General features: G+C 34.7%; 1 protein-coding gene across 3 annotated transcripts in view; it reads left to right on the forward strand.

The window, feature by feature from the left end:
* The window catches only part of PLXDC2 (plexin domain containing 2), a 490294-nt gene that overhangs the window by 91728 nt on the left and 382161 nt on the right, over window positions 1-16405 (forward strand). The window contains exon 2 of one of the 3 annotated variants that reach the window (XM_044678167.1): window positions 7482-7529. The exons of the other annotated variants lie outside the window; for them this stretch is intronic. Coding sequence (XP_044534102.1) covers window positions 7482-7529 — 48 coding nt within the window. The remainder of the gene's footprint in view (window positions 1-7481; window positions 7530-16405) is intronic. 3 annotated transcript variants of the gene reach the window in all.

Consider the following 16405-nt stretch of genomic DNA (forward strand, 5'->3'; position numbering starts at 1 on the left):
TCATTGTTTATATGTGAGTTCATTAGTTTGTGAGCTAGAGGAACGTTAGAGTCCTGTTTTCCCAAATATTTATTTATAGCCAGATCCCAGAACTGTGATGTCCAGTCTCTTCTCTTTTTTATGTCTTCCTTAGGTTTACTCAACTTTAAGGGGCATTTTTTCTTGCCATAAGGATTAAGTTTACTTTAGTATTTAAACTTTTAAGGTATTTTAAAATTTGGAAATTTATTACCATAATTATTAAAGAGACTTCAAAGACTAGCATTTCAAAAAGAAAATGAGAGCAGATAGATGTGGTCATTATTAGATATCCACTAAAACATTTTTGTAAATACCACCACCACCACCACCATCCCACCACCATCATCATCATCACCCATTTAAAGCTAAGTAGACATAAGCAAAATCCCACCTCCTGTGTACAAACTGCTTAACTCTAGGCAAGTCATTTAACCTCAGTCCACTTGATAATAATGTAATAGCTAATGGTTCTTAAATTATTCATTTACTTACAAATATTTATTTAATCATTTGATCTTCACAACAGTCCTGGGAGATAGGTGCTATCATTTCCATTTTAGAGATGAGGAAACTGAGGCAAAGAGAGGTTAAGTGACTTGTCACACAGCTAGTAAATGTCTGAGGCTTTATTTGAGCTCAGGACTTCCATATTTATGGATGATTTTGTGTAGCAGAAATGCCTTTTCTTTTTACTTGCTGTTTGAGTTTGTTTGTCATCAAAGCAGGGCTGATTATCTGACACTGATATAATTGATGGATGTATTTCTTTCACCCAAGCCAAACATCTGTGCTTATAAGAAGTATAGCATTATTCCTTTCCCTTTACTCATCCCGATCATTGTAATGCCTTTCATGAATTAATAACAAGATATTACAAAGCAGTATGAAAAAGTTTCATATATCTCCTCCTAAGATTCATAGATCAAACATGGCACCAATTTGGAAACAGACATATAGTATGCCCACCTGGCCATAATAAATGTATTGATGTAGACAAAGGATTCTATTAGTTGAATATGGCCTTATCTCATCAGAGTGATGCCATTAATAATTGAGAAATAAGAATATGAATCTGACTTCTCAAAAGATGTGTTGGGAGAACAAATTGGGTAACAACCTATTTTGGGGCACTAGATGTTTGCTCCACAAGGAAACCACACAAGATCTTAATGATGGAATAACAAATCCTTGGAGCATTGAAAGGAAATATCTATATTCTAAGACTTTTGAATGCTTTGTTAATAAGTTTTCCCACCTTCTTTTTTATATTTATTTTTTAGAAAAGTTAACATGGTTACATGATTCATGCTCTTACTTTCCCCTTCATCCCCAAATTCCCCTCCCCCACCACATAGCTGGTATGCATTTCCATTGATTTTAACATGTGTCATCAATCAATACCTGTTTCCAAATTGTTGATAGTTGCATTGGTGTGGTAGTTTCGAGTCTACATCTCTAATCATGTCCACCTCAACCCATGTATTCAAACAGTTGCTTTTATTCTGTGTTTCTACTCCTGCAGTTCTTCCTCTGAATGTGGGTAGTGTTCTTTTCCATAAATCCCTCAGAATTGTCTTGTGTCATTGCACTGCTGCTAGTACAGATGTCCCTTACATTCTATTTTACCACAGTGTATTGGTCTCTGTGTACAATGTTCTGGCTCTGCTCCTTTTGCTTTGCATCAATTCCTGGGGGTCTTTCCAGTACACATGGAATTCCTCCAGTTTATTATTCCTTTGAGCACAATAGTATTCCATCACCAGCATATACCACAATTTGTTCAGCCATTCCCCAATTGGAGGGCATTCCCTCATTTTCCAGTTTTTTGCCACCTCAAAAAGCAAGGCTTTAAATATTTTTGTACAAGTCAGTTTATCTGTGTTCTCTTTGGGTTACAAACCCAACAATGGTATGCTTTTCCACCTTCTAATGATCTGCCTACTACATCTAGGGCGGTTTTTACCTACTGGCAGGCCACTGGCATGTTTTATTTGTTCACTAAAAGCCATGCTACATATATCATAGATTATAAATTAAAGCAATTAATATGAGTGTGTTTATCCCAGGATCTCTTAAACTATAAATAGTTGTCTTTTTCATATCTTGATATCTTGCAACTTTTTCCGTCGTATATAATTTCAAGAGAAATAACTTGAATAATTTAAAATAACTTGTGGTTTTCAAGATTCCTGGTTTTATTTTTCTGTCAAAATTTCTCTTCTTTTTTTCTGAATTCACGTTAATTTGAGAATGGGAGGGATAATTTTTGAAAGTAGACAAGGTCAAGATTAGCATACTTATTAAAGGCACCTGTATTGTTGGGATATTTTGGAATCTTAGAAACTTAAAACTTGCAGTGACCTTGTCGTGCTAATCCTATCCTTCCCACTTTAGAGATATAATCAGCATGAGACCCAGAGAGGGGGAAATGACTAAAAATGATTCTAATTTAACATAGTAAGTTGGAATTAGAATCTAGGTCTTCTGGATTTCATCTTTGGTCTTTCTGTTACTTGAGTCTTCGTAGGAGATTGAGTAGACATAGTGCCTCCTATTACTAAACCTACTAAAGACCAAGAACCCTTAGTCATGGTGAAAATAGGAGAATAAATCTATCCAGCTCTGATTGACACTGTCATGACCAGATCTGTGTTTAAATCAGCAAAAGAAGATTGCATTTTAATGGGGTCTGTGAGAGTTAAAGGAGCAACAGGGCAAATGGAGTTGGTGCCCAAGCTAAGGTAAAAAATTATAAAAGTAGAACCAATGAGTTTGGAACACTCATTTCAGTTGATACCTGGATGTCCATCTAATTCTTTGGGTGAGATGTTCTCTGTAAATTAGGTGCAACTATTCAATGTGACAAGTCAGGCCAAATATTCCTACATTTACCCAAACAGTCACTCAAGCATCATCTCTTGCTGTTCCTGGGGCAAGTGGAGGATGATGAGGAAGAACATCATGTGGGGAGTATCTTTGAGATCCCTGAAGGTATCCCATTCCAGAAGCAGTTGTAAAGTGTTCTACTGACATAGAGATTTAAAAATCTGAAATACCTGTCAAGATTGAGGTGAAAGAAGGCACTCCACCTAGAATCCCTCAATAATACAGATTGAGTAAAGAAGCCACAGAGGGTATTAGGCCTATCATCCAAACCTTCTTGGAGTAGACCATTCTTGTCTACACTATATCTGAATATAACACACCTATAATGCCTATAAAAAAGCCAAAAAAGATGCAAATGGCAACACACAGTGGCGATTTGTGCAGGATTTGTGAGCAGTCAAGAGCTTTGTTAAGAAGGGTCATGCACTAGTGCCAAGTCCAGCCTATATTGTAGCTGAGATTCCCAACAATGCAGCATGCTTCACAGTGGTGGATCTGTGCTGCGCCTATTTTACAATGCCCCTGCATGAGTCCAGTCAGAAGATTTTTGCATTCTCCTGGGAAGGGAAACAAGTCTATTACGTACAATGCATATATACACTATTAAAATTTGTACAAAGAGGAGTTCAATTAATGTCAATCAAATCAAGAAAATCAATGGATCTTTTTGATATGATAGAGATCATATGATACTCTTTCACTATATACAGATATGTACATGTAATATCCAGAGTTCAAGAAAGTTGTTTGAAGACATCCTGAGCACTTGATCTATCTTGGGTTTAAGGAATAAACTTCCAAGAGTGAAAGTGGCTAATTTCTGTGGGATTATTCCCTTTCTGCCAGTCAATGTAGCCCTGTGATAGCTAAGTCTAAATAGCCTCCATTCTTGGTCAGAAAGGGATTTTCTTATAACAGTTATCAGAAGTAGCAACTGCCAATGAGGGGGAGGAGCAAGAATTCCATCCACTCACTCCCCTCCCCCCTGCTAGTGATTGCAGCTTAGACCTTGAATCCTGCTGTGACACCATTGCTAACTGGACCCATTTTTACATAATTCACCTCTATTAAAGAACAACAACCTTATTTTAAAATGAAATATGTTACATAAATCTGGGCCTAAATAGGGACTTGAACCCTAAGTCCTCTCATTAAAAGTCTGATGTTCTATTCACTATTTAAGCTCCCCTGGCTTGCAAAAACTGAATTTTCCTCCACTTTAAGGAATACTAGCTTATTTTTCTTTGTGACAGGCAGAGGTACTCACTACTATGTGAAATAAGAAGATACGAGAGAATGGGTCACTCAGATTGCACAGAAGGACATATGGTGGACATAAATAAGCTACAATATGTTAACAAGAATGAATGGAGTACTAGAGGCAAAATAAACGCTATAATTAAAGAGATATATTACAGGAGAAGTTGGGTCACATAGTAAAAACCAGCAATAACAGATGCATTGCCCAGGTCCTATACTGCTACCTACATAAATTTAAGATATATTGGAAGTCCTCCACATTGAGTGGACTCCCTCTGGAGGATTTATGAGAAGACATTGATAAAGGGTCTAACAGGATGAGAAATCATGGATGGACTCCTATTGGCATTGTTGATGAGAATATCCACATTGATTCTGATGTACTGAAGCTCACTAATACATTGAAATGTTAAAGGGAGCGTTCAGAGGAAATGATTGCTATCTTCAAGTATCTTTATGATTGTCCCATGGAAAAGAAATCATATCTTTACTGCTCAGCATCATAAGATAGAACACCAAGCAGCAGGTGGTAGATTCAGAAAAATACATTCTAGCTTAATGTTTGGAAAAATCTTTTCATGATTGTTGTTTCATCATTTCAGTCATGTCTGACTCTTTGTGACCCCATCTGTGGTTTTCTTGGCAGGGAATAAATAGAACTAATAAAAAGTAGTTTATCTTCTGATATTTCTCTTAGGTTCTTTTATAGTTGATGCCTTCAAGAAAATGCTAGATGATCATTTATTATATCTTTGTAATGAAAATACTTATTCAGATAAGGATTGGAGTAGGTGTCATTCCTGGTGATTCTGAAATATATAATTATTACTATATATGCTATTAGTATTAATTTTATGGAAGCATGTATAACTATATACTTAATATTCCAGAATATGCCTAATGCTTGGTACTATGTAAACAATTGGCTTTGAAATATCATCTTCAAATATCCCTTTGGCTTTTCTCCGTTTTTCAATAGTCTTCACTATTTTAATTTATTATTTATACCATTACCTCTCAACTTAGTTTATTTTTCAAACTGATTCCATATGTTTGAATGAGTCCACATAAAAGTCCCTCCAGACCTTGGATGAATGCCTCTCTAGCAGTTTTCCTATTCAGTATTCTACAGAAATTTCTCCTGCAGCAGTCACACTCATTGGTCAGTGTCACCTTTTTGATATGAGAATTTTCTGCCTCAGGTTCTCCAATTCTGCTAGTAGACTCATTTAGATAAAGATGTTCTCATGAAGGCAAAAACTCAGGCCTTTCTAAGACCAAATTAGAAACCAAATGGGCAGAAATAAAACTTAGGCTAGCTGAGATCAGGCACTAAGTGTTCATGCAATCAAAAGCCAAGAAGGCAATTTGTCATCTTGGAAAGAGTTGGGCATGATGTCCAGAAGGTATAGATTCAAATGTGGATAAATCACTTACTCCCTTGAGTCAAGTGAATTCTTAAGATTTATTAAATAAGGGGGGTTTAGGCTGTTTTACATAATGGAGTCATATATCATTCACAAATATCAAGTCATTTAAATTTGAGAAATTTGGGGAACATAAAGCAAATGTCATTGATATGTTTGGTATCATGGACCCATTTAGCAGCTTGATGAAGCTGATAGACCCCTGAGAATGATGTTTATAAATATTTCAAATAAAATATGTAGGTTTAAGAAGGAAATTAAACTGTATTGAAATACAGTTATCTATATGTGTACATGTTTATAAACACACATAAACATATAAATATGTACTTTAACAAGTCATAGAGCTATGTTGAGAAATATCTGATCTATGGTTACACTCTTGAGAACAGATTTTGTATGTGGCACTGTATATAGTACCAACTAGACATACTCTTAAAGATATATAATATAGCACTTGATCTATTTTGAGCTTCTTTTTCCAAATTTAGAAGGCTCAGGTTAGACAGTTGCTGGAATTAACACTTTGTGTCTGGGTGACCTTGATGAGACACAGAATTATATGTTCCTGAACCTAAGTTTCTTCATATTTGAAAGGCATATAATAATATGTATACTATCCCTCTAGAGTGCTAGATGTGAGGATGATGGCACACAAACCACCGTAAATTATATGGCACACAAACCATGGTAAATTAATGTCCATTATTAATACTTAAATTGCATATGTTATATCCTTATGGAAAAAATAAGCGAAATTCAGCAGGAATTTTCCAGCCCTTACATGAGCAATTTGCAGTACCTCCATTCAAGAGGTTATTTTTTTTAACTGTTTAAGGGTTTGTTTTATATCCTTATAGAACATGATAACAATAATACAAGAAATGTTTGCCAGATTGGATGAGAAGCAGTTTCCCCAATAATTAACCTTTCCACTCACATTTTTATGGTATTATATTACTTCCAAGTGTTTTCTTTGCTACTCTAGGAGGTGGTATTATAATGATGGGGATGGAAAGACTGAAGCATTTGGAGTTAGAACACCTGGATTAAAAAAACAGATTTTTTTTACTTAGTTTACTTATTTTACTTTACTTATTCCTTTCCTAATCCTATATTCCTTTATTTATTCCTACATGGGATTCCTTCGGTGAGATTTCTCTAGGCTTCAGTTCCCAATTTTATGGACTAAAATACCTCTAAGCTTGCTTCTTTTTCTACACTGATGAATATATATGGATAAAGCATCATATTTCACAGGAGTCCATAGTATTTTAGTGACACAGGAAGGGAGTAAACATTTATGAAGTACCTTCCATGTCATAGACATTGGAGTAAGAGCTTTTCAAATGCTTTCTAATTTGTAGAACTCTGAAGTCTTCACTGAGTTTTTGTGCAACTATTTGAGAAGGATCTGAAGCTCTGCTGATTCCTCCCCCCACTTCACCCCCACACCATGTGAATAGAGTTTGTACTTATTAGGAACACGTGCTGAAATGGGTTCTATTCCCTCCCCTCCCACCAGATAGAGGGATTTTTAAAAGCTCGGTTTTTAAGCTTGTAGGAGAGAGTGATGGTCCTTCTCCTTTTAGGTATGATATCAAAAGCAGGTGACTTTCATTGGAAAGGAAAGAATATATGTGCTCCAGGTATTTGTTAGAAATTATAGTAGATTCGGTGCCAGAGCCATTGGGTTCCAAACCAAGCTTTGTTACTCATTACTTATGTGGCCTTTGGCAAATTACTTAACTTCTCTACACTTAAGTTTCCTAGTCTGTATAATGAGACATTTGAGCTCTAAGCTCCCTTAGAATTCAATAATCTAGTTCTCAGCAAAGACTGTGGCACTCACCTGGAAACCATTCCTTCCTCTCTGCTTCTTTTCAGAATCCAGAGCTTCTTTCAAGGTGCTAACCCCGGGCGAGATCTCTTACGGTAAGCTTCCCACAATTTTCATGCTTATCACTTCTCTCTTCCCTCCAATATTTTGTGCTTATTTATTTTTGTACATTTTATTCCTCATTAGGTTTTAAGCTCCTTCACAAAAGGAATTATATTCCTATCTCCTATCCTCACTATAGAATATAGTAATACAAATAGTAGGCATTGGTATTGATATTGATTTTATAGAAAAGCAATTGAATAGACAAATCAACTATCTCCCCTTCTGGACTTTACAAGTTCCAACAGTGCATTAAGTTATATCACCAGAAAGCCAAGTACTTGAGTCACATTATCTCCTCTTGGACAATACTTTCTCTAGGCAGATTTAATTTTATTCTTTCGATTTCCAAAGACAGAACTTCTCCCCTCCCAATAAAGGACCCATCTGAAGAATCTGGGTGTTTTCATGAGTTTTGTAAGATACTATCTACTATTTTACCTAATGTATCTTATGGCTGGCTATATTTGTCCTTAAAATTCTAAGAAAATGTTAATGTCTGCAGACAAAGTTATATGGTCTTCCTTTTGTCACTTGTCAAATGGTAAATCTGAAATATCAGGATATTTGGGATAGAGATAGACTAATGGGCTATATTGAACATATGTTGGCCTTGGAGTCAGAAAAAAAACAAAAACAACATTTTTGTAGTTACATGATGCTGAGACAACCCCTTAATCTTTGTGTCTCAAACAATTCACTAAGGGTTTCATTACTCAGTTACAGGTGGAGTAGGATCTCTCTCAAAGGGGATTTCTCTCCTTTGAATAACTGAAAGATTTTCATACTCTCATTTTCAAAGCCAAATATTCTATCTTAACTATTTGTTGATATCTATGCTTTTTGGTACATTAACATGACCACTATGCATGTTTTATTTTGTCCTTGATTGTCCTTTTTTGCATTGTTTATTGTGTAATTCAGTTCTGATCTTTTCTGGAAGCATGTTTGGTATAATAAACTAATGAAACATGAAAATAGAGGAAATGAGACAATTATTTGGGGTCAGAATCAGTCTCTTCTCCCCATCTATTATTTGTTCTTAAGTTATTCAAAGAACCTCTCCCAGCTCCTTTCAGGACTGGGATTTTCTTTGTAAATATTGGTATTATAGAACTACATAACAGAGAAACTCTTTTTCTGAATAAAATAAAATAAAATTCAGTTTTATATATTGATTTAAGTTTTATGTTGGGATACCGTGATATTTTAATTTTAGCCTCTGGTCACCAAGGTCTCTTAAGTATCTTTTTTTTCTGTTTCTATAAGAAATTAAACTTTAGCATAGATCTGAGAAATTATTTCCAATTATACATCTTTTGGAAAAAAAAGAAAAGATAACAGAACATCATACTTGTCTCTGAAGTGTTTTTTTAATTCAAGAAAGGACATGTTACATCTTATCATAACATTGATATTCTATTGTTGAGTTTGTGTTAACTTTTCAGAGGCTCAATTTCTTCATCCTTAAGGTGGAGATATTAATAACTATATGATGGCATTCTCATAAGGATGAACAGCAATAATGCATGCAAAGTATTTTGCCAAACTCAATGCTACATATAAATGCTACTAGCTATTATATATGTTGCTCTTTAGGATTGTTATGTTTACTTTTCTTTTTCTTGTTTTCATTTCTTGTCTGCTGATGAAGTGAATACTTTTCTTGATTTCCATAAATTGTAAAAAAGCCTTTTTCAACTGGAGCTTTATTCTGTATAACTTTTATTAAGATGGAATGCAAGTCATTTAGAAAAAAAATAAGAGAAATCTCTAGAATGAGAATGATCACACTTTTTCTGTGTACCATCCAGTTTTAAGATTGAGAGTCAATGTGTGAAAAAAACATTTAAAGTAAAATTTTGAAATGTTTATTTTTCAAAAGAAAATAACTGATTAAAGTTTCTGAAAGTTTAAGACAATGATTCCCAAAATGGGTGCTACAGCCCCTTAGTGGCTGCTGCAGTGATCTAGGAGAGCGGTGATGGCCACAGGTGCATTTCCTATTAATTGCTATTAAAATTAAAAAAAAATTCATTTCCAGGGCCGCTAAGTAATATTTTTTTTTCTGGAAAGGGGGACAGTAGGCCAAAAACGTTTGGGAACCACTGCTTAAGATAACAGTTGCCTATCCCTCAGCTAAAAAAAGTCTGAGGTATATAAAATGCTAAAGAAAAATTCTTACAGGAAAAATAATATGAAGTACCAATGCTGAAGAAACAAAATGAGATGCTTCAAGTGCTATTTTATCACTTCTGAAGGTTTTAGTGCAATATTAAATTGTCATAATGCCATTACATTTATCTACCTCCTCCCCTCCCTTTCTTAATCCTGAGATATTTTCATCCTAAAATAGAGAATAAGCATAAAAACTATATAAGTGATTAACCCTGGCCAACTGAACTCTAGTCATCATGGAGATTCTTACTCAGATTTTCAAAAGAGAGTGATTTTCTCCAGATATAAGTCAGAGAGGTAAAGGGAATTGAAACCTACCATTTCTCTCTTCATTTACCAATGGGTTTCATACAATTGGCTACTTAAATCACAATGATTCCACCTGTAAGCAATTATGAGTAAAAGTTGAGATCAATCATTTAGTCAGTAGGCATTTATTAAGCCCTCATATGGCAGGCAAATGAAAATTACACAAATCTGGTAGTTGTATTTAGCAACTTCCCTTAGAATTTAGACCCCATTGATCCAGCGGAGGAGGAGACAAATAATGAAAGTAGCCTTGGCTTTCTCCTGCATCTGCTTAATGAGTCACAGGTGTATTGCCAGTAATCGATAGCCTGTGACCAGTTGGTAAAAGGTCATTGTCCTCACACCACTTTACCATTTTGCTATCATAGATTCCCAACAGCCCATCCTGCCTCCATTTTCTTTCTTCTCTGGCCTAATGTAGTGTCAAGGAAAGCCATTTTGACCTATTGTCTGGAAACACTTGGGTTCAAAACTATGTAAACCAATTAGTGATCTCAAGTAAATAAGTTAATCCTTTTGAGTCATAATTTTCTCATGGGTAGAATGAAGTCTAGTATAAAGAATTGAAATTAGATCCAGGATGACTTAAGTTCAAGTTTTACCTTTGAAATGGCAAGGCTATGTGATCTGCAGAAGTCACTTAAATATTCAATGTCAGAAATCATTGAGCTAATTCTTGGGGATGCAGAGCAGGCTATTGCTTTATTTTAGAGTAGTTTCCTGAACCAGAAAAAGTCATGTCAGATTTTAATCCTTCCAACTCTACCTATAATAACTTCCTGCCTTCTTACAAGTTGGTTGTAAGGAAAATGTTTCATGAATCCTTCTACTCCCAAACAAACACAACTTATTCAACAATGTCAAATTGCTGTTCTTGCTCATCCTTAATTCCATCGCCAGGTAAACCTTCCTTAGGCACAGGTCTGCTTAAATAACTCCTCCACTCAAAAATACTCAGTGCCTCCCTATTACCTATATAGGTAGGATTATTTTTGTAAGGCATATAATAGTATATAACATAATATAATATAATCTTCTCCTAGGAAAGACTGATATCTTCCTATGCATTTTAGTGCTGTTAAAAAAGGAAAATTTCTATATCATTTTATATATTATCCATGGGGAAGCTATCAAATGTAGTAGACCATAGACAGGTCACTCTACCACCCTGTGCCTCAGTTTTTTCTTTTGTAAAAAAAAAGTTGGGTTTACTTCTAATATCCCATCTAACTCTAAGTTTGCACTCCTAAAATCCAATGTGGCTTTGCTTTGGTTATTTTAATATTTTGAGGCTGTAGGTTCAGTATTTATTATCTTATGCCTCTATTAGCTCTCATTTTTTAGCCATTTATGCCATTGATGATATTTATGTCATTTTTATACACACCAAGTATCTTTCCATTGCCCTGTGGGTGACCTGTAGTTTTGATTATTCCAAGGTTGCAATCAGAGAACATATTGCTCAGAGTACTTCTTTGTAGATAGATGAACAGGTCATTGCTTTAGACCATCAGTCTCTATATTTAGACAGGTTTTACAGATAGACAATGAGCTCATCCCCAAATTGAAAATCAAGAAATCCTAAAAGGAGAAAAAAAATAGAGAGTTAAGAGTAAATTTATTTGAAGGATTATTTTCACATTTAGAATTTATGTAAGGGAAATAATTGAGATCAAATTAAAAACAAATATTGTAGGAACACAGATTTGAGGCTGAAGTGTCCCCAAAGATAAAATCTATTTAACGCTTTGATTTTTTCCTTGTTGAAGAAGATAGTTAAAGAGCCAAGATTTGAATCCTATTTCTGTTGCCTTGTTCCAGAACCAAAATTCTTTTTACTCCTGTTGTTCAACAAAAGAAGATAAAAATAGATCTAAAAGGAGCATTCAAAACCTAATGTTGTCCTTTAGAATGAGAATATTACAAGTGAGGACACTAGATCAAAGAAACTATGTCTTGCCTAAGGTTACTCGCCAAATTAGGGCTAGAATTCAGATATCCTGTCTTTTGTATTAGGGCTCTTTCTGAACTTTAATATTTTCACAAGAGCTGTTAATTCCTTCCATTTCAACAAGTTAATTAATGGACATATCTCAAGAGCATACTATATGCCTAACACTTTAATAGTCATGATGGGAAGTTTGGAAATATATAACATGACCACTCTATCATTGAACTTATAGCTAATCTAGTCATAAGAACAGAATTAAGACAGTAGGAAATAACTGGAGAATGAATATTGAATAGGGCAATCATTTCTAAAGATGATTGAAACTTAGGAGTTATATAGAATTTAGGGACTTAGAGAAGTAACTTAAAGAAGAAAGAATAAATGGAAGTCATAATAATAGAAGGTTTCCTTGAGGAAGGAGAATATTAAAAGGAATCTTGAAGAATGAGGCTGTGTAGGTGGAGGGTAAAATAAGAATCAGTTGGCAGACTATAGAGTATCTAAAGACTTAAGAGGGAATATGAAATAGAGAACTTACACTAAGGCCAAAGCAACTAATATCCTCAAGGGGCGGATTTGGCCAGAAGAGGAAATAGTTTTAAAGTAAGACAGTCATAACAAATAAAAATAAAAATAGAAATAAAAGAAAAAGCACTTATTAACTCTTACTCTGTTTCTGACTCCTTATTAAGCAAACTGGAACAATTAGGATAGGAGCTGCACTTAAATCACTTGAATTCTAATGAGGAAAGACACCATATTCTTAGTTTATTGTATGCATTTGCTTCTACTTCAAGATTACTTACTCTGTTTTTTATATAAATGTCTATTATATGCTTTTGATTCTTGCTTTAGAATAAATTTTGAGATCTTGTTGTATAAATCACCTTTTTTCTCATAATGTCCTTTCTTATTGGTTATAAACATTTTCTTTATTAATAAACATAATGGCTAACATTTATATAGTACTTACCATGCGCCTGAAACAGGGAGAGCTAGAATGGATTTGGGTTCCATATTTGTAAAGACGGCTTGGGAATGACTGGAAAGTAACATGGGAAAAAGTGAAGAGGAAATGTCCCAAAAGGCAGAATTCTGGTTCTAATAGCTAAAATATTTTCTTTCAGGCAAAATTCAACACAAGTGTATTATTTAAGTACCATATATATATATATATATATATATATATATATCCATCCTCATAGTGCCTGGCCTAAAATAGGCACTTAATAATTGCTGGTGGATTGAAAAGAATTCTTCTGGGCCAAAGAGGAATGGATTCACTTCAAGGGTCTACCACACATCCCTGTCCTTAAGGAAATCATTAAATATCAAATTCTTCTTTCCATACCTTCCTATGCAAATGTTGCAAATATCAGAAATATGGAGATATGGAAAACGTAAAATAACAGCCAAGATATTGCTTGCTTGCTGTCATTTAATGCCAATAATTGTGATGCCTTATAGTTTCCTTTATAACTGATGCCACGCCTCACCTAATAGGCACTCAGTGACAAATATGTACATTAAAACTAATCCACAAGGATTTTACAGTGAAGGCTTCTTTTCCTGGCAGTGTGCTAGGACCTTAGGGATATAATACAAAGAAGGAAACTTACTTTATCTTAAGGAATTTCTATTCTAATTGAGAAGATAATGATCTATGTACGGGATTCTATAAGAGGATCTGTATGAGAATGAATAAATATAAGGGACATCATACAAATAAATATGAAAGATTCAAATACAAAGAATCTATAGTATAGAGAATCATAGAGAAACTACATAAGTATGCAAAGAAGGGGGGGAAAGAATCAATATAAATAAATATAAAGTTGTTAAATACAAAAGGGAATTGCAGTATAATTAAAGCACTTGGCAAAATCTTTTTCTTTGCCAGAGCTCCTCTGAGGCAGCTAAGCAAAAAAGCCCTCTTTGGTGTACAGGCAGATTATTATAACTCCTACTTTGCCATCAGCTTATCAGTGTAGGAGGCATCCCAAAAGGTGATAACAATGCATTAGCCCGTGGTCTAGCAGAACTCTTTAATAAAGTATCTCCACAGGCCTCACTGTGGGCATATTATGGAAATCATTAACTAAAATGTCAAATTTTCATAGGCACTTGTGTCTATTTTAAAAGACAACCTGTTTGGTAAAAAGGATTATTTCATAGAATTGATGAGAAAGTCAGTTATTGAAATTTAATACCTTAACAACATTGGACCTTTAATGTGATTGGAACAGAGGGGCAGCTGAATCTTTTAGGGAAATGTAACTTAAGGTTTTTTTTTGTGTGTTTTTTTTTCTGTTTGTATAAAAAAACTACTTTGTGAAATATTCCCGATGTTACATCATTTTGAGTGATACTCTTTCCCCAATAAAATAATTTGGGAAATGCACCCCCAAAGGGAAAATGGAAAAAAATGCATGGGGCACTTCAGCTTTAATTTGCATCACATCCCAAGTACTGCACTCATGTGCATTTGCACCAAAATGATATTTTAAAAGGACCTTCTCTGGCTTGTAGGCAGTTGCTGAAATGAAAAAAAAAATGTTTCTGGCAAAGATTATTCTATGCTGTCTTTGATTGGGCATCCTACTAAGGAAACACATCTGCAGCTTGGAAGAAAGGGAGAAAGCTAAGAGCAGTGATAATAATTAATAATTGTTTTAAGTAAGACAATTGACAAACTGAACTGACTTTTAAAAGTATCCAACTAAAACAAGAAACACTGTTTGAAGCAAGGTAGCAAAACACAATGTTTGCACTATGATCTCTGCTTCCGATTGTTCTCTTCCTAGGATCCATGTTTGTCTAGTAGAAAGCTACTGGTTACATTTCATTGTTGATTTGCCTTATCGGGCTTAATTCCCTGTCCTTTTCTTATGTGGTCTGGGATTTATACCTGTACCTCACTCAGCTCTGTACCTCAGACTACACCTAGTGTTGAATACCAGGCATCAGATTTTCAGATAGACATCAGCAAACTGGAGTCTCTCTAGAAGAGAGCAACCAGAAATGAAGGTTCACACAGATTACAAATGTGATATGTGTCAGAGAATCTGAGTTCAAATCTTAACTCATTTTCACTCTGCCACTACCTGTGTGGCCTTGAATAAAGCTCTAATTTTCAGAGTCTGTTTCTTCATTTGTGCAAGAAAGGCATCGGACTCCAAGACTTCTAAGCAATCTTTTTTATCTAAGTCTATAATACTGTCACGTAATTAGGGATTTTATATAAAAGAAGAAATGAATTTCTTCTGCATTGCCCTAGAAAACTGAACTCATCAATAAGAAATTTATCAGCAGGAAGATTTCCACTTAATACAGAGCTTCTAATATCCTATCTGATGCAGAATGATTACTCCTATACTTAATTGATTATTATTTATTGTACTTAATTTGCTTGAAGACCTATTTAAGGTCTTACAATTCCAAATGTTTAAAATAGGCTTATTGGATTTTATTTTCACTCAGTTTAGATGATTTTCCATTAATCTCAGTTTCTTTTCACTTATGTAATTGTATAACATTAAAGAAATTTAGTGGGTCCCATTAATGATAAGACCTTTTGGAGGTTGGACATGCCTTATAGAAAATTATTTTTTTCTTTGTGTACTGAATTAGAGAAAAGAGTCTTCTCATAAACATTAATTAAACAAAGGGAATTAAACATTTAAATTTCAAATAAATGTAGTCTTCAGAGGAAGAAAATTACAGCTCAGTTACTCATTCTTTAATAATTTGTAGAAATCCCCCCCAAAGGCTTGAACTGCTGGAGAAGTAGGTGGAGATTGGTATGGTGGGAAATTATATTTGGCTTGTCTCTGATGCTTCTTAGCCTGATACTCAAGGACAAATCAATTCATCTCTCCAAGACTCAGTTTCCGTATTTGTAAAATGACTAAATGATAACCAAGATCTCTTGCAGCTCTTGATGTGTTTTTCTATGATAATTACACCTGTAGTTCCTAACACACAGAGGATAACAGTGACAATTAAATGGAATCATTTACATAAAAAGCTATGTAAACCTGAATGTACTACATTGTACTCAGTTATTAGCACACATACTTTCCCTGACCCCCAAAAATTAATGCTTTGCATTCAGAGAACTTCTATTTTGAGGTATCCCCAGGAAATATGCACAGGTAAACTAGAATCTCAAATACTTCTTTAGTAAGAAGTGGCATGATGTAATGCGTTGTCTCACCTTTCTGGCCACCTCCACTTTTCTCTGCAGTCTCAGCTTTGCTTCTCCCTTCTCTCCTCCCCTTCAATCACACTTTGAGTTTTAAGGGTTCAGGCAGGGTTATGGCTACACAGGCGTTTACATGCTGTGATTTGAGAGATACTGAAATGTCAGCCTGACCAAAAATGCTTCCCTCCCCTGCACAAGAAGTTCCTATAAATAGTCTTGTTGCCTGC

The sequence above is a fragment of the Gracilinanus agilis genome, chromosome 5 (genome assembly GCF_016433145.1).
Source record: "Gracilinanus agilis isolate LMUSP501 chromosome 5, AgileGrace, whole genome shotgun sequence".
Lineage (NCBI taxonomy): Eukaryota > Metazoa > Chordata > Mammalia > Didelphimorphia > Didelphidae > Gracilinanus > Gracilinanus agilis.